The sequence below is a fragment of the Galleria mellonella genome, unplaced genomic scaffold (genome assembly GCF_026898425.1).
Source record: "Galleria mellonella isolate WM207_F2 unplaced genomic scaffold, CSIRO_AGI_GalMel_v1 utg63, whole genome shotgun sequence".
Lineage (NCBI taxonomy): Eukaryota > Metazoa > Arthropoda > Insecta > Lepidoptera > Pyralidae > Galleria > Galleria mellonella.
Genome location: NW_026442130.1, coordinates 7,251,141 through 7,278,320, shown reverse-complemented (window position 1 = coordinate 7,278,320; position 27,180 = coordinate 7,251,141). Strand labels below are relative to the sequence as shown.

At 30.7% G+C, this 27,180-nt stretch overlaps 3 protein-coding genes across 3 annotated transcripts; 1 reads left to right on the top strand and 2 right to left on the bottom strand.

Annotated features, from left to right (window-relative positions):
• Window positions 1-204: 204 nt before the first annotated feature.
• LOC128201824 (ejaculatory bulb-specific protein 3-like) lies at window positions 205-2,426 on the bottom strand. Its single transcript, XM_052899942.1, has 3 exons — window positions 2,268-2,426; window positions 1,243-1,433; window positions 205-497 (listed from the first exon to the last, which is right to left on the bottom strand). Exons 2-3 carry the CDS (start codon window positions 1,430-1,432, stop codon window positions 310-312), a joined length of 378 nt encoding a protein of 125 aa, XP_052755902.1. The 5' UTR covers window position 1,433; window positions 2,268-2,426; the 3' UTR covers window positions 205-309.
• A 4,746-nt stretch (window positions 2,427-7,172) lies between these two features.
• LOC113521711 (allergen Tha p 1) lies at window positions 7,173-10,200 on the bottom strand. The gene is made up of 3 exons (XM_052899941.1): window positions 10,077-10,200; window positions 8,268-8,465; window positions 7,173-7,534 (listed from the first exon to the last, which is right to left on the bottom strand). The coding sequence occupies exons 2-3, from the start codon at window positions 8,452-8,454 to the stop codon at window positions 7,329-7,331; spliced, it is 393 nt and encodes a 130-aa protein (XP_052755901.1). The 5' UTR covers window positions 8,455-8,465; window positions 10,077-10,200; the 3' UTR covers window positions 7,173-7,328.
• An 11,199-nt stretch (window positions 10,201-21,399) lies between these two features.
• LOC113521563 (allergen Tha p 1) lies at window positions 21,400-23,248 on the top strand. The gene is made up of 2 exons (XM_026907124.3): window positions 21,400-21,545; window positions 22,430-23,248. Exon 2 carries the CDS (start codon window positions 22,437-22,439, stop codon window positions 22,815-22,817), a length of 381 nt encoding a protein of 126 aa, XP_026762925.2. The 5' UTR covers window positions 21,400-21,545; window positions 22,430-22,436; the 3' UTR covers window positions 22,818-23,248.
• The last annotated feature ends 3,932 nt before the right edge of the window (window positions 23,249-27,180 follow it).

Genomic DNA, 27,180 nt, shown 5'->3' with positions numbered 1-27,180 from the left:
TCAACATTTATAGTCTAAGAGGAAATTAATTGTAAAAATTAAATAATATTCTGCTTAGTTACTTCTTTATTAAAACACAATTCTTTATATAACACCATAGGCATAATGCAGTTTTGAGCTCAAAAGAGACTAACTACAGGTAGACTATAGAACAAGAGTTCAGTATATATAATATATATATATATATATATATATATATATATATTTGTAGCAGAGATCATATAATTATATTATATATAAGATAGAGCATAGTTAGATTAAAAATATAAAATAATTCATTATTATTATGATTATTATGAAAGATCTAGTTTAGTCATCAGATTCTAAGAAAGGTTCATAAATACTTTTGAATTCGCCATTGGGGTCATATTTAGTTAACATCTGCTGCCAGTATTCTGACTCATTTTCCCTAATATGTTTGACAACTTTCCTGGCGCCCTGTCTTTGCCACTGGGTACATTTTGAGCACGCTGTCTGCATACCATCTTTAATGTGTTCTGAAACATAAATTTATATAAGTACTCATTTAATTATAATTTAGAATTATTACTCATATAATGTATAATTTTAAGATATTAACGGTCGGTTGTAGTTTCACACCGTTTTTTTATGTAAGTAAAATACACCAAAATGGTTGAACTAAAACTACAAAAGTAATTTTAATTTAACCATTACAAACAATCAATCAAATGTATTAAAATTTATATAAATAATATTATATTATAGATTTACGAGTGTATTATCATACTTGTACACGTCTTCTTAATATATTATTAAGAAGACGTGTACAAGAAGTATCCACAAGTAAACTTATCCCATTACAATGAAGAAATTTGTCACAGGATGGCAACTGAGTTCATCTATGGTGTTAATTAATTAATGTAAAATTTATTGTAAATTATATAAGGCCTTGTCATACGAATTGGTAAAAACTCTAATGTCTGACAAGTTGTTTTATAAATAAATAAATTTTATATCGATTTATAGTGTTACGTGTAGTGTAGTAGTTTAATATATCGTATATAGTTTAATATATGAGTATGTGCTTAAATACAAGGAAATGGGCCAAACATATAAACTGAAAAACTGATAATCGATTGAGAAAAAAGGTTCGAGTTGAGACCTTATGCAGACACAAGTAGTATGCGTTATGGTGAAATGTGCTACTTTGTGGCAAAACATGAAGGAGATCTATATTCTTGTATGTTGAAAGAACGTATAAGAAGAAAAGTATTTACTTACTTTTAAGCTCTTTTCCTTCGGCAGTGCATCGTCCAGTTTCCAGAATACACTTAACGTAAGCGACCAGTAGTCTACGATTGTTTAAGATCTCATCTATGTTAACATTATCATATCTGTCTGTATATTTAGATTCTTCTGCTAATGCTAACGTTGCTACAGCAAGTAGCATTGATATTACTAACAGTTTCATACTGAAAATTGAATTATGAAAATTATTAACATGTAAGCTACATAAATGTTTTACGTAAAAACAATTATTTACATAGTAATAAAATTAATATAAAATTAAAACGTGATTTAATTGCGTAACAAATACATACACACACACACACACGCACACATGAAAAAATGCGCGTGTGCTCGTGCACGCACGTACGCACACATATGCACACACGCACACATGTACACACACACAGAACATGAAATGTCCAGGGAAAAAAGTGCTGGATTCTTTCAAGTTGAGAAATTATTCGAAAGAATACGCACAGCCACCTTTTATTATCCCATCGCTCACCATCGACAAAGAAATTATCTTCATACGCTAGAACTCAAATTGTTGCGTATAGTATGGTTTCAGAGCAATTTTCTCCCGCGAACGCTCAGACTGTGGAATGAACTTCCCGCCGAAGTTTTCCCTAGAGACTACAGTATGTGGTTCTTCAAAAAGGGTGTAATAAGATTTCTTCATGTGGCCTCCTATTGTTGCAGGCGTTCATAGGTTACAGTGACTATTTACCATTAGAGGGGCTGTACGCTTATTTGCTACCTTCGTGGTGTAAAAAAAATTCGAGTGTAAACGTTCTAAGAGAATTTTATTTTCATTTACGGTTCTATTGAGTTTAGGAACAATTTTGTACGTTGCTTTTTTTAGTATAAATAAATAAATTATTTAATTATTCTGTACTTTTACTCTTTACTATTTTAGTCTAAAACCTTACATAATTCAGCATTTATGTATCAACTTGCCTTATAGTTTTCAGTCAATTTTAATAAGCAATCAAAATGAACATTGTTAAATTACTTACATTTAAATTTATGGTGGAAAATTCCAAGTGGTCTATAAATAGTAATCTCTTATAGTTATCACAGTGACTGCAGAATCTCAAAGGATGATTTCATTTATATTGTAGGAAACTGGAGTAACTTCGGATAATTGCGGGAAACAACATGCGTAGCTATTGTTGAATCAATTCCGCAATCAACGCCATCAATAGAACTGACTTGTTCTATTATGAGCCGGTGTGATTGCATTATTTGATTCACAATTCAATGAACAATGGTGATTTTTGATGGAAGGATTCAGCTAAAGTTTGATATTCAATTATGCTTAATTGGCTGAATAGACTTGGATAAAATGTAATACCAAGATACTTAGACTGATACTTATATATCTTTATCTTAATTCACGAAAACAAAGTAACATGCAGTTTTTTATTCCTTGTATATTTGAATTAAGTTCACAGAAGAACTATATAATGGGTACATTTTTACTTATATAACAGTAACATTGGATTTTTTATAGAAAAATGTCGATAATTTAGTATATGACTGAATTGAGTCATAAATTTTAAAAACAGAATTTTTGTCAAAATTAAAAGTTATCGTTTTTAATAAAACTAAATATAGAGTAATTATTAATCGTGTCATTACATAGATACCACTTATAAAATAGCTGATTTTTACAGAAGTATCAAATAAAGCAGATAATAATAAATAGAATTCAAATATCGCAGGTCATAAACGGAATATATCTAATATAAATAAAAAGAACAATCAAATTCAATGGTCATTGTCATATTTCATTACAATGATTTACACTACTAATTATACTTCTATAATTGATCTAAGTATAATGGGGTTTTACCTTTTCTTGTATAATATTAAAAGTTAAAAGAAATTTTTTAAATTCATATAAAGTTATATAGTTTTACAATGCTAAATGAAGATGTTTTTCGTATATTTCGACTTGAACTAATTAAGAAGAAGGTTCTAGAACAGCGATTTTGTACGCAGTTACCCCCGCAGGGTAACCCCTCACTACCTATCAAGCGACGATTTCAATTATTTTACAGGAAATCAGTAGATTTTTAATTTAGTAATTCTAATTCAGATATATATATATATATATATATATATATATATATATATATATATATATATAACACAAAGGCAGCAATGCAAATATAAAAACAGCTCATAGGCTCTTCTACACAAACACGAAGACCAGTTTTCTATTCCTTGTCACGCAAACATTACTAATTAAGTAGTTTTGTATATAAATTTATTTATGTACTAGTTAGGTAATGCAGAAAATCCTAACTTTAATCCCCCTCCTTATACCTATGGTATAAAGATAACATTTTATAATATTTTGTGTCAATACTTAGTCACCTTTCATGCCTGGTCCCTTATCTATAAATGATTTTTTTTATACATAATCTAGCATTTATTCGTGACTTCTTTTTTAATAGGTGATAATGGAATGGTAACCCAGCTTGCGCTAACAGTATAAGTTGGCGGGGCACCAGTGAGGTATGATAGGTGAGAATGGTAAGGCAGATCAGTTAGCCCATTGTGACGAATACACCTAAAAAGCAGCACAATGATTTCTAAGAGAGACCACGTGGAGGTTGGCCTGACAGAGTATATAGCTAGTTATCGGACTGGTAGTCTGCATTACTAACAATCCTTTTTCCCCCAGCATTTATTCGCAACTTAGTCCGTGTGCCCGGGATATGATGATGGATCTATCTAAGTGTATGCCAAATTTTATGGTGATTGGTTGTGTCATTAAAGCCTTTAGAAGTAACAAACCAATAAACAAATTCACGTATTTATAATATTAAGTATGTTTGTATGAATGGTTCCATACTCATAAGTAAATAGTAAATAAATATGTAACAGAAAATTAATAAACCCACTGTCGAAATAATTGCAATATAATTGTCGGAAACGACAAAAATATTGTCAGTGATTTTATTAATTTCCCGTTACATATAATATGGATATAAATACTATCGGATAAAAAATTTACATAAGTCTTAAAAATAATATTGAAATCCTTTTTTTTATTTGATAATATTTTACATTACATGTTAATGGAAACTTTTTAAGATACAAGCTACCTTTCTTGTAAACCTAGACAACAGCCTAGGTTTAGTAGAAAGGTTTCTTTATATATAATAATATATTAAAATATGTAACCTGTATTTTAATATATTGTTGTGTATATAAAAGTAAAAAAGACGAGATTTTATTTATCAATATATATTAAGAATATTCAATGGTTTAGAAGTTTGGAAACATAAAAATAAGTTTATCCATTTATAATTATGCATTGAAACGATTTGGTTTACACTATTTCTGATACTTTTTGTATACCACTTAAATTTACAAAAGTGGATCCTCTCACTTAAATTACACAATTGCTTAAAAGCATTAATTAATACTTCTATATCTTAAATGTCTCAGCGCAAAAAGCTACATCTGCTACATAATTTGTTACCGCCTCAGACATTTAATAGAGTCGTTTCGTATAATGGACGTTTATGATGTTTTTAACATTCGCTATGAAAAATCACACATTATTATAACATTATAGTTAAATTGTCCTCGTAACATAACATTTTATAGGTTTTCAATTATTCTATGAATCATTAAATACTAATTTCAAACATTATAAAAAATTAATAGTAAAATGTTAACGCCTGCTATAATTGTAATAACATAAATCTATCCTCTATTATATTAATTGCCTTCTGTACATCGTAAGGTCTCTTAGAGAACAATAATACTTTATATATTAAAAGTATAAGCGTTGAAAGGAGCAAATATGTACTTCAGAAAGAAGCATCTGCATCTACACATTGTAATAATAATTAATAAAACGTGAATTATAGACAATTATACATATAAATTTTTTAACAAATTTAGACAGCAACTTAAACGCCTTTAGTTTTTATACAGAGACTTAAAAAAAAATTTTTTTGATGGAAAGGTGCAATGCACTCCTTGCATCTTGTTGCCCACATCCGTGAATTTTATAAAATTTACCTATTTTACAATTTTTCGTTCTATGGATATCCATTTATTTCTATCACATAAGTCAAAATATTTTCTTTTATTTTCATTTTCAACCGACTCCAAAAAAGGAGAAGGTTCTCAGTTCGGTTACATTTTTTATTATGTTAATGAAAAGAAAAACCTCCGATCGTAGAGAAAAATCACTTCTCACGCGTGAAACTGCTTTTATCTGGTAATATAAAAATAGTAACACCCAATACGTACTTCAGGAAATACGTTCAGTAAAAAAATGACACCGCTACGACAAAATCATGTTTTAAATTCTCATTGTCAAACAAAACAGCCGTGATGCACAATTGCGGTTTGCTTGTGATTTACCGATCGCATGTGACCAATGATTGCATGATGACGTTTCGTTCGTGACGTTTCGAAGCTAAGTTTAAATACAATTTTGAAAGATGGTTCAACTCCCCTACCTGGGGAAATCGCCCGGTTTTCCCCTAAGTATCACGTTGCGTATGCACTTATAACTTATACATATCATCATTGTGTCATTTGTGATAATTTTATGAGCCATGATGCCAAAGAAAGTCATACGACACACTGACCCGCCAAACTATAACACCTCTTTTTTTGCAGCGGGGGTTTTTTAATAAAGATATTTGTTAACATTTTTAATTTTGGTTCAATCAGTACTAAGTTATTATTATTGGTGCAGTTTCCTATACTAATGTAAGTAATAATTAAATTTATTATGACTTAGTTTTTCGTTATTTGGTGTGTTTGATTTAACGTTTAAATTTTCAATAATAGTGTTTCCTTCACCTGTACAAACCTTATTGGCTGATGTATTTAATTGTGTAATTGTCTCATTTGTTTTTTAAAGCTATATGTTTGCTTTAAAAAAAATGTAATATGATTGTGATGGGCTTTCCTCGATATCAAATTTTTGTATGACAGGCCACAATATATTAATATAAGAGAAGAAAAAACCAAATAAAACTCTATATAAGACACCTAGCCAGCAGAGCGTGCTAATAAATAAATACCGCTAGATATATTATTCAACGCCATCTAGTTACAACCTAATCAGAGCTTATACTCTGGGCACTGAATAACTATAACACTATAAAAAATAGCAATACCGTGATTTAGATTATTCATTAAAAAAAAGGAAAAAAATATATAGAGAGTAGACGAGGCTCCAACTCACTATCACTACCAAGAGCAAGAAAGAAAACGAAGACAGAAGACCACGCCTCATTCAAACGAGGGCAGAGCTGTGACCCGGTAACCTAGGGGTAGTCGACCCTGGAATTGAAGCCGGAGTAAGGAAGTCCGCCCCGAAGCCTCCATCCTAGGAGAGTTCAGAAGACTTGAACCAAACTAAACAACTGATAAAAAACATGTTTTTATATGTACATATTATACATAAAAAATACCCAGACACCCATGAACACAAATGTGTGTATTACATTGGAATCAGACTCACGACCAAATCAATCGTAAGCTTATATACTTTTCTATACTTTATATTTTTTATATACTTTTGGGGAGAGCTATGAAAATATAGTATTTTCTTGAAAGATCTAACAATATCATTAAAAGCGATTAAAATAAGCCACTGAATTGGATCAGATGATGTTATTTTTAATAACATAAAAGGCCAAACAAGCATGCAGCTCACCTAACACCACGTAACACCGGAAAAATTGCAGCTGTGTTGCCGGCCTTTTACGAAAAAATATGCTCTTTTCTTAAAGATTTAAATGTCGTATCTGTTTGTAAAAATTGTCTTTTTTTTAAAGCACTGAGGTGGCACACAAGCATACGGCCCACCTGATTGTAAGCGGTTACCGTAGCCTATGAACGCCTGCAATACCAGGGGTATTAGAAAAAAACGACAATTTAATATAAAAAAATAACTTTAATTTAGAAATATTAATTTAAAAATTTTTACATTAGTAAAAATTTTAAAATATTAAATGTGTTTAAATTCATAATGCAACCATTACTGAGTAATATTAATGATGTAGATGAGTAATATATATTATTTTAATAATTTATTCCTCTGGGATGACGACGCCGTTTGCCTTTGCCCTATCTTCGTACTTCTTCCTCCATTTACCTGAAGGGTCGAATCTGTCAGTCAGTTTGTGCCAAATGTCAAGTTCATTCTTAATCAGATACTCGATCGCTTTGTAGGCACCTTTTTCTTGAGCCTCAGTGCATTTTTCACAGCCGGTCTCAATAGCCTCTTGTAGATGCTCTGTAAATAGCAATGACAAAGATATCTAGCTGTAACCGTTGGTTTCACTCGCATTAATTATAAAAGTAGTGTCTTACATTTATAGAAATCCATTTAAATGTTCAAGCGTGGTTGAGTAACAAATATCCAAACATTTTCACGGATTTATTATTTACTAACGCTTTGCCCTCTACTTCGTACACGTGGATTTTTAAAATAGAAAAATCAATGAAATATACCTCTTCTGAATGACATGTCGAGACAAAATATAAACTATCTTTTAAGTTAAACTTTAAGAAATACAACTGTAAGCCCCGTGAACTGTTAAAACCATATTCATTTGAATGCAGTAGCTTTCCGTAACATTCAGACAAGCAGACAAACAAAATTCCTGAATAAATATTTTTTGCTTCCTATTATTACTAATAAGACCCCTTTTTAATTTATCATCTAGTTAAAATTCTATTATATTAATGAAATAAGACAGCAGCTAATTATATAACAAACTATTTTACTACTCAAGGAATAATGACTATATTGTACTAATTATTGATGTCCGATAAATATAATAATACGATAAAAATTATAAAATCAATGCTTAAATAAATAAAACTTATTATAATAATTCTTTGTGAATTCGTCACGATGGACATACTATCCTAAATTGATCCTCGTCCATCACATCGTATACTTCGCATATACCGATAGCACAGACAATGTTACCATTATCATACATTAAAAACCTATAACTCACCTTTTAATTCTTTTCCTTCAGCTGTGCATTTACCCTTATCCAATATACAATTAACGTACGCTTCCAACAGGCGTTTGTTTTCGAGGATTTCTTGAATGTCCAGATTGTCATACTTGTCAGTGTATTTGTCGCTGGGACGGGCCACCACCGCTGCCACCAAACAGCAAACCACAAGTACAAACTTCATTGTTTTCTTACCTGTAATATAAAAAACGCAACCATAAATAAAAAGAAAGAAGAAGAAAGAGCGAATAAAGGATTTATTATTATTATATTTACATATTAGTCCCATAGAAATTTTATGAAAATCCGTTCAGTAGTTTAGTTTTAAAATCAAAATAATTGGTTTTGCTACAATTGAAATCGATTTTTTTTATAGTATACTAATATAATATATTATAATATTTTTTTTATAGAATTTAATAATGAGTAGTATGTATAATATATGACACTTTACAACCAAAAAGAACTAGGCAAAACTTAAGTTTATACAAAGCTAATTATTATGTACATTAAGTACATTTAATTTAACCTTATTTTTTAATATTCTTGATTTTTAAAGAATGGAAAATTTTATTCAGAATGTGCAATATAAATTAATAAATACTATCGAAATATTCTTTGAGTCTCGTTGCTATAGCTACCATAATTTTATTGTTATTTTTTATCCGCAGTTCTACTAGTATTACATAAAGAATCATCTTGATGATGATGTTCTCCAACTTTACTAGTATTATATAAAACATATACACATGTTCTATTATCTTTAACATTTTAATAACCTTTGCAAAAAATTTGTATGCGTTTAGATAAAGCGAAAGTTGTAGTTATTAGTATTAAAAAACATTTGTACAGACCCAATTTTAAATATACTATTATTATTATAAAAAAAAAAAAAAACAGAAAACATTACTTTTTTGCGCTATAAAAAGAGTACTAAATAAATTTTAATATATAAAATCAATAATTTATACCCCTGAGCATATAAAACTCAATGTAACAGGGGGCAAGCGCTTCTTGAATACTCGACCTTGAGCCGTATGGGCGTGGCTTGACCTTTTTTCCCTCTACCCGCTAACAATTATCACGATGACAAGTTATGCAGAGAATTGTCGAAATAAACTGCTAAGAAATTAATTTTAGAACTAAATGTAAACAATATGCGAATATAAGATGAATATGATAATATGTCATGAAATTTAGTTTACATTTTGTATTTTGGATGGAGATAGGATATTGATTAATTTTGTCCCGAATAATCAATCCCGGTCATACCGACGAAGTCGCGCGTAAAGACTAGTATTAATAATATATATCCTAATAACTGTAATCCTAAATAAGGTTAATAGAGATTTTTATTGACTGTTACACCGGACACACACGGGGACACATCTTATCGTATATATTCGAATCTAACGTACCAAACTACAAACATACCTGACTTTTTAGGATAATATTAGGTCAGTTGGGCCATCGTAACGAAAACATTAGGAACTAATGACGATGTTTTTTTTTGGGGGGGGGGGGGGGGGGGGGGGGGGGGGGGGGGGGAGAAATGTCAATTTCATTTAACTTAATATTTAATCACGTCAAAACAAAAGTCCTTAATACAATACAATATGACAATACAATGTTATTCACTTAAAATGCACTATTCAAACACTAGGTCACTATTCCTCACTTAACTTACAATGTCATACATAATTACTTATGGAGCCGTAAAATTATAGACCACAAGTTGAAAATACAAAACTAAAATCTCTGAATAGGCGACATGACAAAACACGTGCTTATGCCAACGGAACCTACCGTTAAATCCAGTAATCAGCAGTAGCCTAGAGTGACTTATGATATTCAGTGTGAAGTAACCAGTATATATAGTGATCGTCGTTGTATCTAAAACATCTAATTTGCCCCTCGTTACTCCATTATTTCATTTGCGTATGATGCATAAAAAACTATATACAGGACGTTACATATTGCATACACATCGTGGACGATATTTCACGTATATAAATATGCTTTTTGTTAGTTAAGTATTAATGGAATTTTTAATTTTTAATAGTGAAATTTTTATTACAAAACTCTCTAATCTGAAATTACATTTAGAACACTTATAATTATGTTGACATACAAACTAAGAAAGATTGTTTTTTCTATTTATAAACAGTATAAGGTATATTACGTTATATTTGAAAATGATAAATATTAAGATTAGTCAGGGTACAAAATAAGAAGAATACAAAATACATAAGTGTATATATGTTTGACTTTATTAAAAATATTATTTTCCAGTCAACCTTAGGGAAGTGTCAGAGTACTCGAATGCTTGAATTAAAAATGTTATTATTTAAATAAGGAATAATGTCAAATAATAATGCATGAGTTTATAACCCCAATAAAACCATAACCCATCAGGGTCCATTAGTTTTTTCATAATCATAATCTGTTGCTTTCTGGGTGAAGGTAACACTCGGCAATCTAGATTCGACTTATTAAGAAGAATTTATTAATATTATTTAGCAGAAAAAAAAAATCACCATTGAGTTGAAAAGACAAAAGTTGTATCTTTCTGGAAATACGGAAGCAGGAAAAGCGTTCCGCTTCTTGGTTATTCACACCAAGAATGATGACGTGAACTATATTATTAATCATTTTTTAAACAACCTGTACATGGTAATTATTAAAGGGGAAACAGACACAATTCTTCCGTTTTTCCAAGACCATCTCCTTGAATGCACGTGCATTATTATTTATATTATTTTATTTTCTCAGAAATCGTTTTATGTTTTAAGTAATAAAGTAACAGAAGGCTAGAAGCTAAACTATAAGTAAAGCAAGGTTATTATAAAATATTTAATATTTATATGTATCTACTACTACTATATCTACTATAATATATATTATCTACTTTGTATCACATTTTACGAAGTATATTAAAAAGCAAAAAACAAAATATTTATTTTTTCTACGTTAATCATCAAATTGTTCTAAGGAGATGGTGACTTTGGCGGAGTAGCGGTTTAAAAATTGCCTCCTTTACGATAATTGCATGTTCGATGTCTATCTCTATATAAACATTAGTATTAATAAGTACATCTGAGTTAAGTTGGTCTTTGGCTTAGTTTGGGAGTAAATAGCGCTAAAAGACAATTTATCTAAGTTATGGCACAGAGAAAATTTTAATTCCTCTTGTGGACAAGCTGACAGCGTGACAAAGCTGGAGCTTTTCATAGAGATTATAAACATTTTAAAGAATAAAGTAAGAAATGTTATAGTTTTAAATATAACATTTCTTACTTTATTTATTGTACTATTAAAAACTACGGGAAAACTAAAGCGGTCATTGGCATGGACGGCACAATAAGGAAGCGACATGTAATGAAAAATTTATATTCAAACAAAGAATTCTTCCAAATATATAGATAGAAGGCTATTACATTAATAGATATACCTGCATATATATTTAAAAAATTGGTCAAGTGTGTTATTGGCTCATATAATAGGATTTCCGTAACGAGATTTCCTGGGCAATAAAAAGGAAGAAGATCAAAATAAATGTAAGTACATTTTTATTCCACAAAGGTGGCAAACAAAAAAACAAACATACAGCCCGTTTGATGGTAAACAGTCACTGTAGTCTATGGACGCCTGTCACGTGCGCGTAGCTGACTCCGAAGAAACCTTAATATACCTTTTTGTAACACCCCATATTGTAATCTCTAGGGAAAACCTATTTAAGATATTAAGTGACTCTGACATTAAAATATGTTTTAACTGACGAAAAGGGGTTTTAGTTACGAATACTAGCAATGCCGTAGCTAGCAATATAGGTCAGGTTGACTTCCACATGGTTCTGTGTAGAAATCATTGTACGTCAATTTTTGATAAATTTATTAAGATGGGCAAACTGATTTAAGTAATAAAAATACGTCAAGAATATAAAAAAAAAATTAAAAACAAAAATCTGTAAGAAAATGCTTGCTAAACTCTTTTATAATTATAACCACCACCAAAAACAACAACCAGGATGAGTATATTAGAGGAAGTATGAAAGTAGCGTCAGGAATAGAAAAAACAAAGGGTAACGGTCTAACCTAGTATAAACACGTGATAGGCAGGGATGAGAAGCATGTTTTAAGAAAGGCATTAAGTATGAATGTGAATGGCTATAAGCGTAGAGCAAGGCCTAAAAAGCCTTGATGTACTGTGTGTAAGATGATATTGCCAGGATGAAATTAAGAGAGAAAAATGAAAGAGAAAAATATATTACGCTGATCCCAAATTACAATTTGGATAAGGGTATGAAGATGATGAACCACAACAGCTTCTTTTTGCTGTGGTTAAAAACAGTTTATCTATTATAGACTAATCCTATGATTGCAGTTAGAAATACAAACTCTAGGTATATTTAGTAGTTGTATAGTCAGACCAATATTTGTCTCTGAAAAAAAGTATGATGTAAGCTGTAGTAGTAAAATGTTTAGGAGTAGAAGATGATTCTATACAATATGTTAATTAAAAAAAAAACAATAAGGCATTATATTAATTGTAAACATAAATATTTTTAACAAACATGTTGTTTTCCTTGAGTTTATTTATCCAGAAGGTCAGTTGTAGTCATGACATGAGGACAAACTATGAGATATGACACATATAGCTGATCTTATAAATTAGATTCGACAAGAATACTGATTAAACACCCATTTTATATGCTAGGTTAAGCAATATTGCTTGTCATTGATGCATCTTGCAGCCATCGTATTATTTATTTATCAAGACATTATATGACGTTGGATGGTATATTATAATGGTTTTAAATATCTAAACTCAAGTCTAGACATAGTTTAAAAGGTTCTTTATTTAGCTGATATTTGTATATAATGCTATATCTGCACTAATTATAAATCGTTTGTAAATGATTGTTTTTAATATAAAGACTTAACTCTTGTATAATATAATCTTTTTCCATATTTCCATCACCGTCATCAAAATCTATTCACATACAGCAGAAGTTCAAGTCTCTTCTTATAAAGGGAGAATACTAACCCTACTATTGCCACGCGAAGTGAAAATTGATAATACACAGTTATGTTGACTTCCAACCGGTCCTCCCTGAAATCTTGGTTAATTCCTTTTGAACTATGGACCAACTAATGTGACTTCATCTCTATTGTTTAATCCTCCAATAACGTCCTTGCCATTGTATACCATTAACGTCGGCTGGTGCATCATATTTTTTTTTTGTTATATTTTTTATACGAATTATATATGTAATAATAATTATTAATAACAATAATAATTAAATATATTATTTTTAGGCCTTAATTGTGTTAAAAAACTGGACGCCAAAACTAAATTTGTTTTTAGAAGTTATAAATAATTTATCAAAAAATGTATTAATTAGAAACATCGTTCTAGTTTTCTTGTAATATTCATGTATACTTTAATGAACTGTAATTATTTCAAATTTTTACGTCTTGCAAAAATGGTGGGGGGAGGGAATAAATACATTAAATATTTTTCAATCATTTTCATGTGTGGGTCAACAATATTTTAAATAGATAGCATTTGTAATAGCAGAAATAAAGCGCTGTAACAAACGGACGAATAGACGGACAGCCGAACAACGTCGTACCATAAGGAATCCTTCGTAAATTTTAAAAGTAACTATCACTACGCTGACCAGCCGGCCATGAAAACTACTTAGAATTTATTTTTTCTGAAGAAACCTAGTGTCTACTAAAAAATGTCAACTAAGTTTTATTGAAGTACCTATGGTACCAACTTACAAAATATTAGTAAAATGGCCAAGCGACATTGTTCTTTGCTATCTTACTGAACTTTCATTTTAAAGATAAAACCGAATGTATCCCATATTTCATCACCTTTTTTTAAATTCCTTATATAATAATAATTTCTGGCTCGATAATGTTGACTCTACTTGCAGGATATGCTAACCTTTACTCTATGACGTTACGACTATGTTAGTTACTTAAACATAAGGTAATGCAATTAGCAAAACAAATAAGTATTTAGGTACATTTGCACAGAAATCTGTCTACCTCAAAGTAACAATGATGTAATAATGTATTGACAAATAATATTATGCTGTATATTTATTAGGATATTTTACAGTTTAGCAGATAATTATACTTGCATATTAATTAAGGCCATGTGATCCCGACATAGATTAGACCACACCTTGCTTTCCTGTGGGTGTCGTAAGACGCGACTAAGAAAACTTAGAGGTGGGTAGCAGCGTCCCTCCTAAAACATCTCTAAAAGCCTAACTGCGGTTGCCAACACGACTGCCAAGCGTGGCAACTACTCGTAAAACTCCTCTTATGGGGAAGGCTTATGTTCAGCATTCGACATTGGACCTCACTGGTTAAAATGATTAAATACAGCCAGTTTTTACGGAAAGTGTAATAAGTAAAAAAAGATTTTTTTATGCAACTTAGAATAGCAAATAAATTGATGGCCCACCTAATTAAAAGTGGCAATCGTCACTTATAAACATAAACAGAGTAGCATGGATGTATGAAAGTATACTGTGGCCCCTGGAACTCTATAAGTTGTCATTCCTGAGGACTAGTGTTATGCCTCTGTACTCTGTAATTTTATTGCCATATCCCACGCTTCTAACCGAAACACAGCCTCACAAACACTTTTGCTTCACGGCAGAAATACAAATAGAACAAAGGTACTCGAGCAGACTACTTTTGTTCAAAATAAATATATAATAAAGATAAATTTTGAACTAAAACTTTTCTCCAAAGAAACCTTAGATTTTATAAGCTAAGGTTATATTGCGTCTATTAAAAAAAAATATATCGGTATTTAATATTTTTAGTACCGTTACGCATTATTTTTGCTAATTCTAAATCGATGTTAACGTGATTATTTTGCAAAAATTTTTACGTAGGTACCTCCAATCAAGTTGTCAACATATATAACTGATCGACCGACCCCATTAAAACATAATCGTCAGAATTTAATTATCACTTAACAAAAAATATTTGTGATCTAATAATTATTTTACGATTAAAAAATTTCTAATAGGGTGGATATTGAACTCACACCATAGACTATTGGTTTATGATTTTATGTATTAAGTATATTTACAAAAAAACATATGTTTTGCATTTAATAAAGCAAAGGGAGAGTCTACCAGAGGGAGACTTTGTACAAAAGTCGATTGCATGGGTACCTCTGTCCCATTCGTGTTTCAACCGTGAAGCAGTTGTGTTTGCATAGCTGTGTTTCGGTTTGAAGGGTGGGATATGGCGTGAATTTACAGGGTACAGAGGAATAACATCTGAGTCCTCAGGAATGGCAACGCAGGGGGTATCATGAGCGAAACGGTGTGCTCTGTTATGTTCATGGTGCTGCTCATGTCTATAGGCGACGGTTACCACTTTCCATCAGGTGGGCCGTCAGCTTGTTTGCCATTCTAAGTTGTATAAAAAAAAAAAAAAAAAAAAGGAATACATAAGTAGTATTTGAGACGAAGAAGACATAAGCTAATTATGTGTTCGTCGATTGATATGTCAGGGAGATACGAACAAAGCCGCGGATAAAAAATAGTATAAAATAAATATATAACAATTTTGAGACCATATACATTACTGAATAACACTATGATTTATTAACGGAAAACAATCGTTTGTTTTGCTTTTCGTGAGCTCTGTACCTAATCGTCAAATATTTAAAATTAATGATTATGAGTATTTTTTTCTAAAGAATGTCAGTATTCTAATTGGTATTCAATTGCAGAGTTCTGTTACTTAATAGCAGGGTCATGGTTGTTGAATTTCATACATTAAGCTGAATACCCAGAACGTCAACTAATAATTTATCATTCGTATGAAATGAATATTGCTATTATTTTGTATAGGTAATAGCGACTCTGTCCAGCCTCACACGGGAAGTAAAATGAATTTTGTAGGTAAAAAAAAGTAATCGGTTAAGTATTTTTTTAAATTATACATTACAAACAAAAAAATAAAAAAAAAAACTCTTTATACTAATTAGTTTATCATAGATATACATCTATATGTGTTTGTTTAGCATCACACAATAAACATTTTATTCGCTTATAAAACTTCCCTTTTCGTAAACAGTGTTACGAAAAACATATGCACTGTATCATTATGATTTGACTAAAATTTACGCTCTAGATTGTCTCTCGCCGGATTTAGAAGCCTGGGCAGTAAAAGATACTCGACTGTGTCTGCTGTGAGGCCTTCATTGATGTCACTTTAATTCTATATAACATTATTAAAATGTGAAAACTATATTCCAATAATTACTAAATTACTGAAAAATTTCTAAGCAGGCAGAATTTGAATTGTAGTACACAAAAGAAAAAAGATAAGGTACATTTTTATCTTAATAGCGTAAGGGCAACGCCTCAAATGATACATTTAAATAGGTATATAATAATAAAAGAAAAATATATGAACACAAAAATGAAAATATATATAATACAACAACGAAAAATATGAAACCACTTTTTTTTTTTAATAGAAGTAGTCTTTAACTACTATAGTGACAAACAAGCATACAGCCTGTCTGATCGTAAACGGCCACCTTAACCAGTAGACGCCTGCAAGACCAAGGAATTTATGCTCATGTTAGTGACCCTTTAAAAATCTTATTACATCCTTTTTTAAGAACTCCAAGCTACCTAGGATAATTTAGAAAATAGGTTGTTCTTATTTACGTAATAGATTAATAATTAAATATTGTATATATATTCTATAGAACAAGCTGAACATTTGCATGATTAAAATCTGTTGCTATAACAAACAAAACTTGTTATAACAGATCATGGCCATTCGAGAGGTGAATAGCAGTTGACCGCAGACCATAGACAATCGGCTGAAAGGTTTACGCCTTTTGCCAGGTTGCCTATGGTTTGCTTATCTGATTATTATATCACTCATTAGAGAGACGAGACTGTGTTGTAGGCAAATACTATGTTTCTGGTTACAATAAATTTATATACTTTTTTATTTTTTATATATTAATTGACTGGGATGAAAAGTAGTCCTGTTTTGTCAATAAAACATCAATGGCGAATACATCACTCACCTTCGATTTGCCTATGACATAGTAATTGTGGTGGAACCCCTGGAGGATCTGAATACTATGTTCAAGGACCTCAATACTGTTTCTCAACAGGTAGATCTTAAGATGAACATGGACAAGACTAAGATTATGTCTAACGTCCATGTCACACCTATGCCGGTTACGATTGACAACACTACGCTCGAAGTTGTCGATGAGTATGTATACCTGGGACAAGTTGTCCGAATGGGTATGTCCAGCTTCGACCGAGAGGTCAACCGACGACTTCAACTCGGCTGGGCAGCATTCGGGAAACTATGCCACATCTTTTCATTCAAAATACCTCAGAATTTGAAGACGAAGATCCTTAACTAGTGTGTGTTGCCAGTGATAACTTACGGAATCGAAACGTAGTCCTACACGATTGCCTGTATGCAGAAGCTACAAGTTACTCAGCGGTCTATGGAGAGTACATAGCGCTCGGAGTCTCTTTGCCTGATAGAATCCGAAACGAAGATATTCACAAAAGAACTAAAATATCCGACATACCCCGAAGGATAAGCAAGCTGAAGTGCCAATGGGCTGGTCACATAGCTCAAAGAGCCGATAACTGATGTGGAAGAAAGGTTCTTGAGTGGCGACCATATACGGGTAAACGCAGTGTAGGATGACCTCTCTCTCTCATCCATTGACGACCTGCAATACGTTGCAGGGAGTCAATGGATGCAGGTGGCTCAGGACCGTTCTTTGTGGCAGTCTATGGGGTAGGCTTATGTCCAGCAGTGGACGGATAATGGCTGAATTGATGATGGTTATGAAAAGTAGTCTTTGTCCTTTTTCATCTGAAATACAACTTCTACAGCATATTTTATCAATCAGAATTAACCTACTTTAGTACGCTCCCTTAACTCACGCGGTACATATATTAAATAATATTATAGGCATCCTTGATGTTTTTAGTAGTAGCCTGCCAAAGATATAAGAAGCGACTCAAAAATATCTGGAGTCGGATTAAATACCATTAATATAATTTTGTATGTAAGCACTAGGGTTTTAGTTTGGTTTTTACTGTTGTAATATAACAATTATTTTAATGAATAAATAAATATTTTTTTAGGAGGCCTCAAATAAATAAACTTAATTGATAACACAATACAAGCATGTATTTTTATATTACAGAAGTTATACATGACACTAACTGATCCTACGTTGTTTTGCCCCCTAACACCACCATATCATATTCACTACAACTACATCATCCCCAAATATCTACTATAAGTACCTCTCTACCTCATCTGAGATGATAGTTGTAAATATATTTATTTATTTTTATTCATACTCGCAATAAGTAATATTAATATATGTCAACGCCATCTAACATAGGTTTATGGAATTGTAATTAGAAAAGAACGAGAAAGCAACTAGCATAATACAATGACGAACAGCCTTTATGTTAGCAGACGAGTGCATTTGCTATGTAATAAATTTTGTTGTGTTCACCCGCTATTGTTAGGTGGCAGTAAAATAAAACGACCTAATGATTCTGTTAGTCTTTACCCAAAAATTAAAATACTTTATATTATAATTAGGTTTTATTTTATTTTATCAAACTATCTTTTATGGACTTAGGGATGGGATTTTTTTAATGAATGATAATGAAATGGTAACCCTGCCTGCACTATTGGTATACGCTGGCGGGGCACCGGGTGAGAGGTGATAGCTGAGGATAAAGGCAGATCAGTCAGTTTATCGTAAAGAATACTATGAGAATTAATCACGATGGTTTCCAGGGGGATTCGCGTGGAGGTCGACCTAGTATATTGCTAGCAATGGGAGCTTTAGTCTCCATTACAAACAATCCCTTCCTCCCAAGCGAGCTTGTTTGTTACTTCCCGGTGCCTTAACGATTTAATAATCGTCATGAAATGTGGTATACTCGTATTATTTAGAATAGACAAGGACAGGTTACTTTTTATCCCAGTCAATCAACCTATCCTGGTTATCCAAACGGATACGGGGATAAAAAGTAGTTATAAATAAATACATTAATAAATTTGATATGAAAGCATAAACACGTTTCTAAACCGGGAAGACTAGATAGAGTAGGTACCGCGTGCCTCACTGACACAAAACAATTAATAATGTTTTGAAACAATGGAGGTTGATTATGCTTAAACAGTCGTAGTTATCCTATGATTATTAAGTGTGGAATACAAATGATCGTAATTACGGATACATGTCAAGAAAGTCATGCAAGAGTTTTATGCAAACTATGTTTTTGAAAACATTTAAAAATGTATACTCTAATATATATTCGTGAATCCACAATATTTAAAAAGAATTTGGGGCCTTGGAGTACCTCTAAGTAATAATATGCTAACATCAAAAATCATGAGTTCAAATCTTAACTTCGCAGATACCAAAAACTTTAAGGCAAAATATACCCATTATATATTGAGCATTACGTTTACAACAACAGTCGACGATTTCCTCGAACTATTGCATCAAGAATTACAATTGTGAACCAAGTCATATACCATATAATTGTAAAAAAAAAGAAGTATCTGACTGATTAATGCGCTAGAACTGTTAGGTTTAGAAATATTAAATTTTACATAGGGTCCCTACGTAACGAAGACAAGTAATGATTTCTTAAAATTCCTATATATTTTACTCTGTTATAAAATAATTATCATTTGTGGAAACAAAAAACAAAAAATATAATATCATTTAAATTGGGTATCATCTAAAGTGGTATAAAAATTGAAACGATTATCTTTTGAAATCGGTTTAAAATAATGTCCATATTTGAATATAGACAATATCTAAGAACATGAAGAAGTGAAGTCTAATAATTAGCCATATTGTGTGTATAGATTCGTTGCGTGCGTTCAATGACTTTTATCCATTGTTTATACGCCTTGAACTCTGATGCAATACTGAATATTCTTAGGATAGGATTTAGTATTTGATTCCCATCGAAAATAATTGGTTATCTATTCAATGAATATCCAGTAAAAAAATAGATAAACATACTATAATCGTATAAACGGCATGACATCGAAACAGACTTGGAAATATTATATATTGTATATTATTACTTTCTACTAGGTGAGCTGCCTGTTTACCATTCCAAATTACAAAAAAAAAACATTATTCACTAGATCATCCGACAGACATTTCTATTGTTCATATCATCTTCATTTTTTTCATAAAGAACAATTAAAAAAAAATTGGCAAGTCAGCCTATTAGTATTCCATTTCTATTTATGAATATTGCATATAGTTACGTGTCTACGAATAGATTATAATCCTACTTGAGAACATGTTGACAACAATGTTGTTGGGTTCATGTCGGTTCAAACTTAATTACACGTCATTTGTTATATGATATTCTATAATAACCTTTAACATTAAAAACTTGTGATGTATTTTCTGTTGTATTATTTTGTTCTAATATGTCACATGCATATTCAAGAATCTTGAGGCAAACTCAGTAGCAATATTACTTGAAACGATAATTTACATGTAATACCTTCATATATTATTCTGTAGTTTATTATAATCACATGATGAAAAGGATTTTACTGATTTTAATCATTATTCATTTTTAATTGACTTTAAAAAGAAGGAATTATAAAAAAAATGGCCAAGGATATAAGTAACTAAAAGCGGACAACATGGGGGGCTTTGTGTTAAGTTTTCGCTCATCTTTCATTTAAAATAAGTATATAGAACATTAATCCTAACCTATCCTAATATTATATAGTAATATATATCTATAAATATTATTGTAATTATATATATATATATATATATATATATATATATATATATATATATAACAATTAAGAACCCCAATGTAATTCTAATATTTTAAAAATCACCAATGTACTTATATATAATAATATAAATAGAGACCAAAGAACGGGAGACCTAAGAATTATGTCAATAAACATACAACCCACTAGTTTATTGAGATCAGATACATTTGAACAGAGGTATTAAGAAAATTCTTCCGTCTTCATTGTTTATTCAACAAGAGATGACATTGATTGTATAATTTCTTTACATTCACGAGTGTCGCAATATTGCATCTTTCATTCTGGCTAGGATTCAATATAAATGGCCCTGGCTTGAGCTGTAGGGGACAGAACCTAACGAAGGGTCGAACACTAAGTTCATCAGAATTAACTGCTTAAGGTAAGGTTTTGTAAATTTTATTTTTTAATTTTATAATGAACATAATTATAGAAAATAGTATAATATAATATAACATATAATTGATATAGAATTAATCCGTATAATTATGAAGTAATGTAGTAAGAAATTTGCACAGATAGAAAGATAAATTAATATTTTATAATAGCTTATTAGACACATTTGTAATAGCTAGGGTTACATTATTGTAATTTTCATAGGAACCTCTAATTTTTAAAGAAATATCTCTGATAATGTATCTTTCTATAAGTAAAAGAGTTTTAAAATCTGTCCAGAAGTTTTTGAGTTTATCATTACAAATAAAAAGACACAAAAATGTGAAATACTCTAGATTCTAGATAGAAAGATTACTAAACCCATTTTAATGTTGCTTTTAATCAAAAGAATCGAAATTTATAGTATCGTGTCGTAAGTAATATTTTTATTACATATATTACATATTCCCTATAATTTCTTTAGATTCTGCATATTAGTAGGGAGGTAAAATAATGTCATATTCAGATTTTTTTTATACAACTTAGAATGGCAAACAAGCTGACGGCCCACCTGATGGAAAGTGGTAACCGTCGCCTATAAACATGAGCAGGACCATGGACATAACAGAGTATACTGTTTCGCCCATGATACCCCCCATGCGTTGCCATTCCTGAGGACTCAGATGTTATTCCTCTGTACCCAGTAAATTCACGTCATATCCCACCCTTCAATCCGAAACACAGTCATGCAAACACAACAGCTTTACGGCTGAAACACGAATGGGACAGAGGTACCCAAGCAATCGAGTTTTGTACAAAGTCTCCCTCTGGTAAATATTATATATATTATATAGATAATATTAAAACTAATTATAATGTATTTTTTTTCAGATTAACAATGAAATTACTAGTCATATTCATGGTAATGGTGGTAGCGGTGTATGGTAAACCAGGACACACATACACTGACAAATGGGACCACATAAACGTCGACGAGATACTGGAATCTCAGCGGCTTCTTAGAGGATACGTAGACTGTCTTCTTGACAAAGGTCGGTGCACTCCAGACGGTAAAGCATTGAAGGAAACCATTCCCGATGCTTTGGAATTCGAGTGTAGCAAATGTACAGAAAAACAAAAGGCTGGCGCGGATAAAGTTGTACGATTTCTGGTGAATAAACGTCCTGAACTATGGAATGAACTAAAAAGTAGATACGATCCTGAAAGCATCTACGAAAAAAGATATAAGGATACACTAGAATCATTAAAAAAGGAATAAATAAGAACAAATAATACATTAGAAATAGTACTCAGGGAAATGCAATATTGTGCAAAATGACGAAATTTTTAAGTGGTGCAATAAAGAGCAAATAAATAAAAACGTAGTGAATATCAGAAAATATACTTTCCATGTCTTTTAATTTTTTCCTACAGGTATATTATGTTGTTTGTATCGACAAATGTTAGTTTCTTTTGTTTAATTCCATTACGTTAACTATAATGAAATGTAAATATAAAATGATTATTAATTTACATATAAAATAATACATTATTGAAGTAAAACGATGTTTTTGATAATAAAATAATCTTGCTCCTAAATATTAGACGCTACTCCCTTACATCGTAATTCATAAAGATCAGAGGGCCTACCATGAAATATTTTCCGAAATTTCGGGCACGAACGAAATAGAAATTTGATGTTAAAATTACATAATACATGCCGTTTAAAATTATTAAAAATATTAAAATATCGTTCCTCTGGACTATTAGGATAAGATTTATGATGAATGAAATGTTAAGCTCTATTTACTGGGTCTATTTAGGTACAAACAAAAACACGAAATTGAGCCCGAAAGTTCAGAATTTCATTTAATGGTAGGCCCCCAGGTAAAAATTGATAAAAAAATGTTAAGGTCGATTTAATTCTTGTTTTTGTTTGTATGATTAACATTTACAATTTTTATATCTACTTACGACATGAAATTTGTCATTTTAACATTACCTTATGGAACTATAGTGTCTTTGTAAGCAAATATAAAAGTTCTTGATTACATATAGATAAATATAACATTTTTATGCAATTTCAAGAAAATTTATTTGTTTAAAATTCTCTATTATTCGTGTTCATTACATAGGAAGAAATTTAATATCTGAAAACTATATACAAGAGAACAAACTAAAATGCTAGTTTGAAATATATTTAAGCCAAGGATGTATATAACTTGTACATTTAAAAGTAATTAAAATAAAAAAAATATTAATCGCTGCCAGACTTAAAAGTGAGCCTTTACAACAAAAAAATAATATCAAAATAAGTTCAGAGTTGACAGTCTTAAAAAAAATATTAGAGATTTCATTTTTAAATAAATGAAAAAAGAAGTAAGTACTATATTTACTTTTACGAAATAAAAAAAAAATTAAGAGTATTTAAGAAAAATAAAAATTAGCTGTGTAGTCCTGGTATAGAATAGGCCACACCTTCCTTTTCTGTAGGTGTTGTAAGACGCGACTAGGGAAACTAAATGGTTTAGGGATGGGTAGCAGTGTCCCTGTTAAAACATCACTAAAAGCCAAACTGCAGTTGCCAACCAGTCTGTCAAGCGCGGCAACTGTTGGCAAAGCTTCTCTTGTGGGGAAGGCCTATGTTCAGCAGTGGACAGTTAACGGTGATGGACAGTTAAATATGATGATTTAAAAATACATTACACACTTATCGAATAACGTATCAGTAACTTTAAGTTAATTTAAGAAACATTTTTTTTTTCATAAAAAACATACATTTTTATTGGTACATATAACATTGTGTTATCTTTTTAGTATTCATATATATTAATTATATACAAAATTATATATATATATATATATATATATATATATATATATATATATTATTTTTATTTATACAGATTTTATAGACAAGTAATATCTATTTCTGTTCAATAGTAGAGCTGTTGAATTACCTTTTTTCGTTTCGGACTCAATATATTGTAATATAAACATTAGTATATCTCCCTAAAATTTATTAAAATACTATAATAACAAGAAAGTGGCCGTATCCCGGCATAGAATAGGCCACTCCTTCCTTTCGCGTGGGTGTCGTGAGAACTGACGAAAGGAGAGCAAAAGATAGGCAGCAGCGTCTCTTTTAAAACATCTGTAAAGTCTGACTGCGGTTGCCAATCCGCCTACCAAGCGTGGCAACTACTGGCAAAACCCCCCAAGGGAGAGGCTTATGTTCAGCAGTGGACAGTTAAAGGCTGATATGATGATGATGATGAATAACAAGAAAGAGGTAGAGATTTTTCTAATTTCATGTAAGTAGAGTAACCAGATCATGCTGTGGCTTATTACAGTAAATGTGCAAATCCCAATCCTTACTAATATTATAAATGTGAAAGTGATTTTGTTTGTTTATTACTTTTTACTAGGCATCGGTAATATGGATACCGATCTGATATCTATGTATTAGGTTATATTGGACATTAATAGTGGAAAAAAGGTCATCACCCATTTCAATATCGCCCATATCGATCGCATGTTTATTTTCGAATATGTTAAAATCTGTTATCCAATTTTATTTTTTAGAAAACAGATTTTTAAAGTCAGTATATAGATATTGTAACTAAAATATATAGATATTGCTATATATTACTCACTCATACTTCTTACCGCTTTAACGACTCAATCAATGAAATTTGGTTTCGATACAATGCGTTCTTTACGATAATTGAAATCATGAAACTTGTACCCAAAATCCCAATATTTGCAATAATTATGTAAAGAGAAATTTAAATATTCTTATCGAGACTGTTATATCTATTATATCTCGTTTAATTATTGTTTTTCTTTATATTTTACCTAAGAGCATATCAAAGTCCAATTTAGCAGCCTCATAGTCCAAATAACAGAACCAGTTTGCTAAATTGGAATAAAGCTCATTTTGTTGATTATGAAAATGTCAACAAATTGTGAGATCTGATAATTGAATAATTTTATTGGTTAATATTTACTAGATGCAAAACATAATAATCGTTTACTCAGATCATACACTAAACGTTTGGAAAAATCTTTAGGACATATACTTAAAAACTATCTATTTAAAAAAAGATAATCCAAATTACCTCAATTTCTCCTATATATTAGTGCATGTGTATATTTCTTAAGTACTTTCTCTTTTTATATTTTCAATTGTACCGCCAACAAATAAGTTTTGGGTGTTATGTCCGCCATGTACACATTTGTAATGTACATGAATGATAAAAAAAAAATTGACCATATTAAAAAAAATGTATTATCAACAAAAATTACACAATTGACACGTTACGAAAATATTTGTTTTCCAAATGATTCCATTTGTTACCAAAGACTATATGTATATATTGACACTAAACATTAATCTGATATAGTCTTTTGATCCTTAATCCTTATACTATATGCTGGTAAATTTTTTTTAATTAATTGGTAAATTAGGTAATCTTGTAAATAAATGTCGTGCAATTAGTTGAAAGTTACATTAGTGAGATTGCTAAAGAAAAATATAGTTTTTTGATTCCTGACAAAACATAACTTTTTGCTTTTAACTCTTTTTAATCACGTTATTTCAAACTTTATTGGGAATAATTATATAGTATATTCGGCATATAATTATTAGTTCGTTTTCAATTCTTTGTTGTACATATTTCAATAGAGATTTTATATACATAAGAGATATATATTATTTGGAATATATATAGTACTTATTCCCAAATTGATACGATTTTTAATCAAACTTGTAAATATTTTGAATTTTTAATAATAATAATAAATAATTTTTATTCAAGTAAATTTAATAATAAGCATTTTTGAATAGTTATTTTTTTATAAATTTACCACCCAGTTCAGTACGCAAATTCAGCTGAGAAGAACGAACAAGAAACAAAGCTATTTTTTTTTAATAAAAGTTAAGACGACAACAAAAAATGACTATCACAAACTTCGTATTGATGAAAAGAAAGAAAATCCAAAGCTACCAAGCTACAATCAATTACAATTTTCTTGAACTGACCAGTCCCTACTAGAATTACCCGTACATGAGTATGACGCATAAGTTTTTTTTTGTAATGGATGATAATGGAATGGTAACCCCACCCATGCTATCGGTATACACCAGCGGGGCACCAGTGAAGGATGATAGGTGAGGATGAAGTAGGTCAGTTAGCCCATCGTGACAAATTCAACAAGAATTGTACACGATGGTTTCCAGGGGGAACCACGTGGAGGTCGACCTAATAAGGTATATTGCTAGCAATGGGACTGTTAAACTCCATTGCTAACAATCCCTTTTCCCCCTGACGGATAAGTTAGCCATCGTTGTGTTCCATATATATAATAGGTCCAACGACCTGGCCCACCACGCCGCTGCAATTGTTGCATATGTTAATAAATAACGTCTATATACTAATATTTAAACTTCCGAACTTTTACAAATATGTATATTCATAACATATATATGATATTAATAGAGTTGATGGTAAAAAATTGTATTCCACTTCATTCTTTTTAAAAAAATATACTTGGCCTATACTTAATAAGTACGATTATTTGAAAATAGTTGTTATCAGTGAATTAAACCTCTTGTTTTAACACTTTGTCAGGGATCTGTC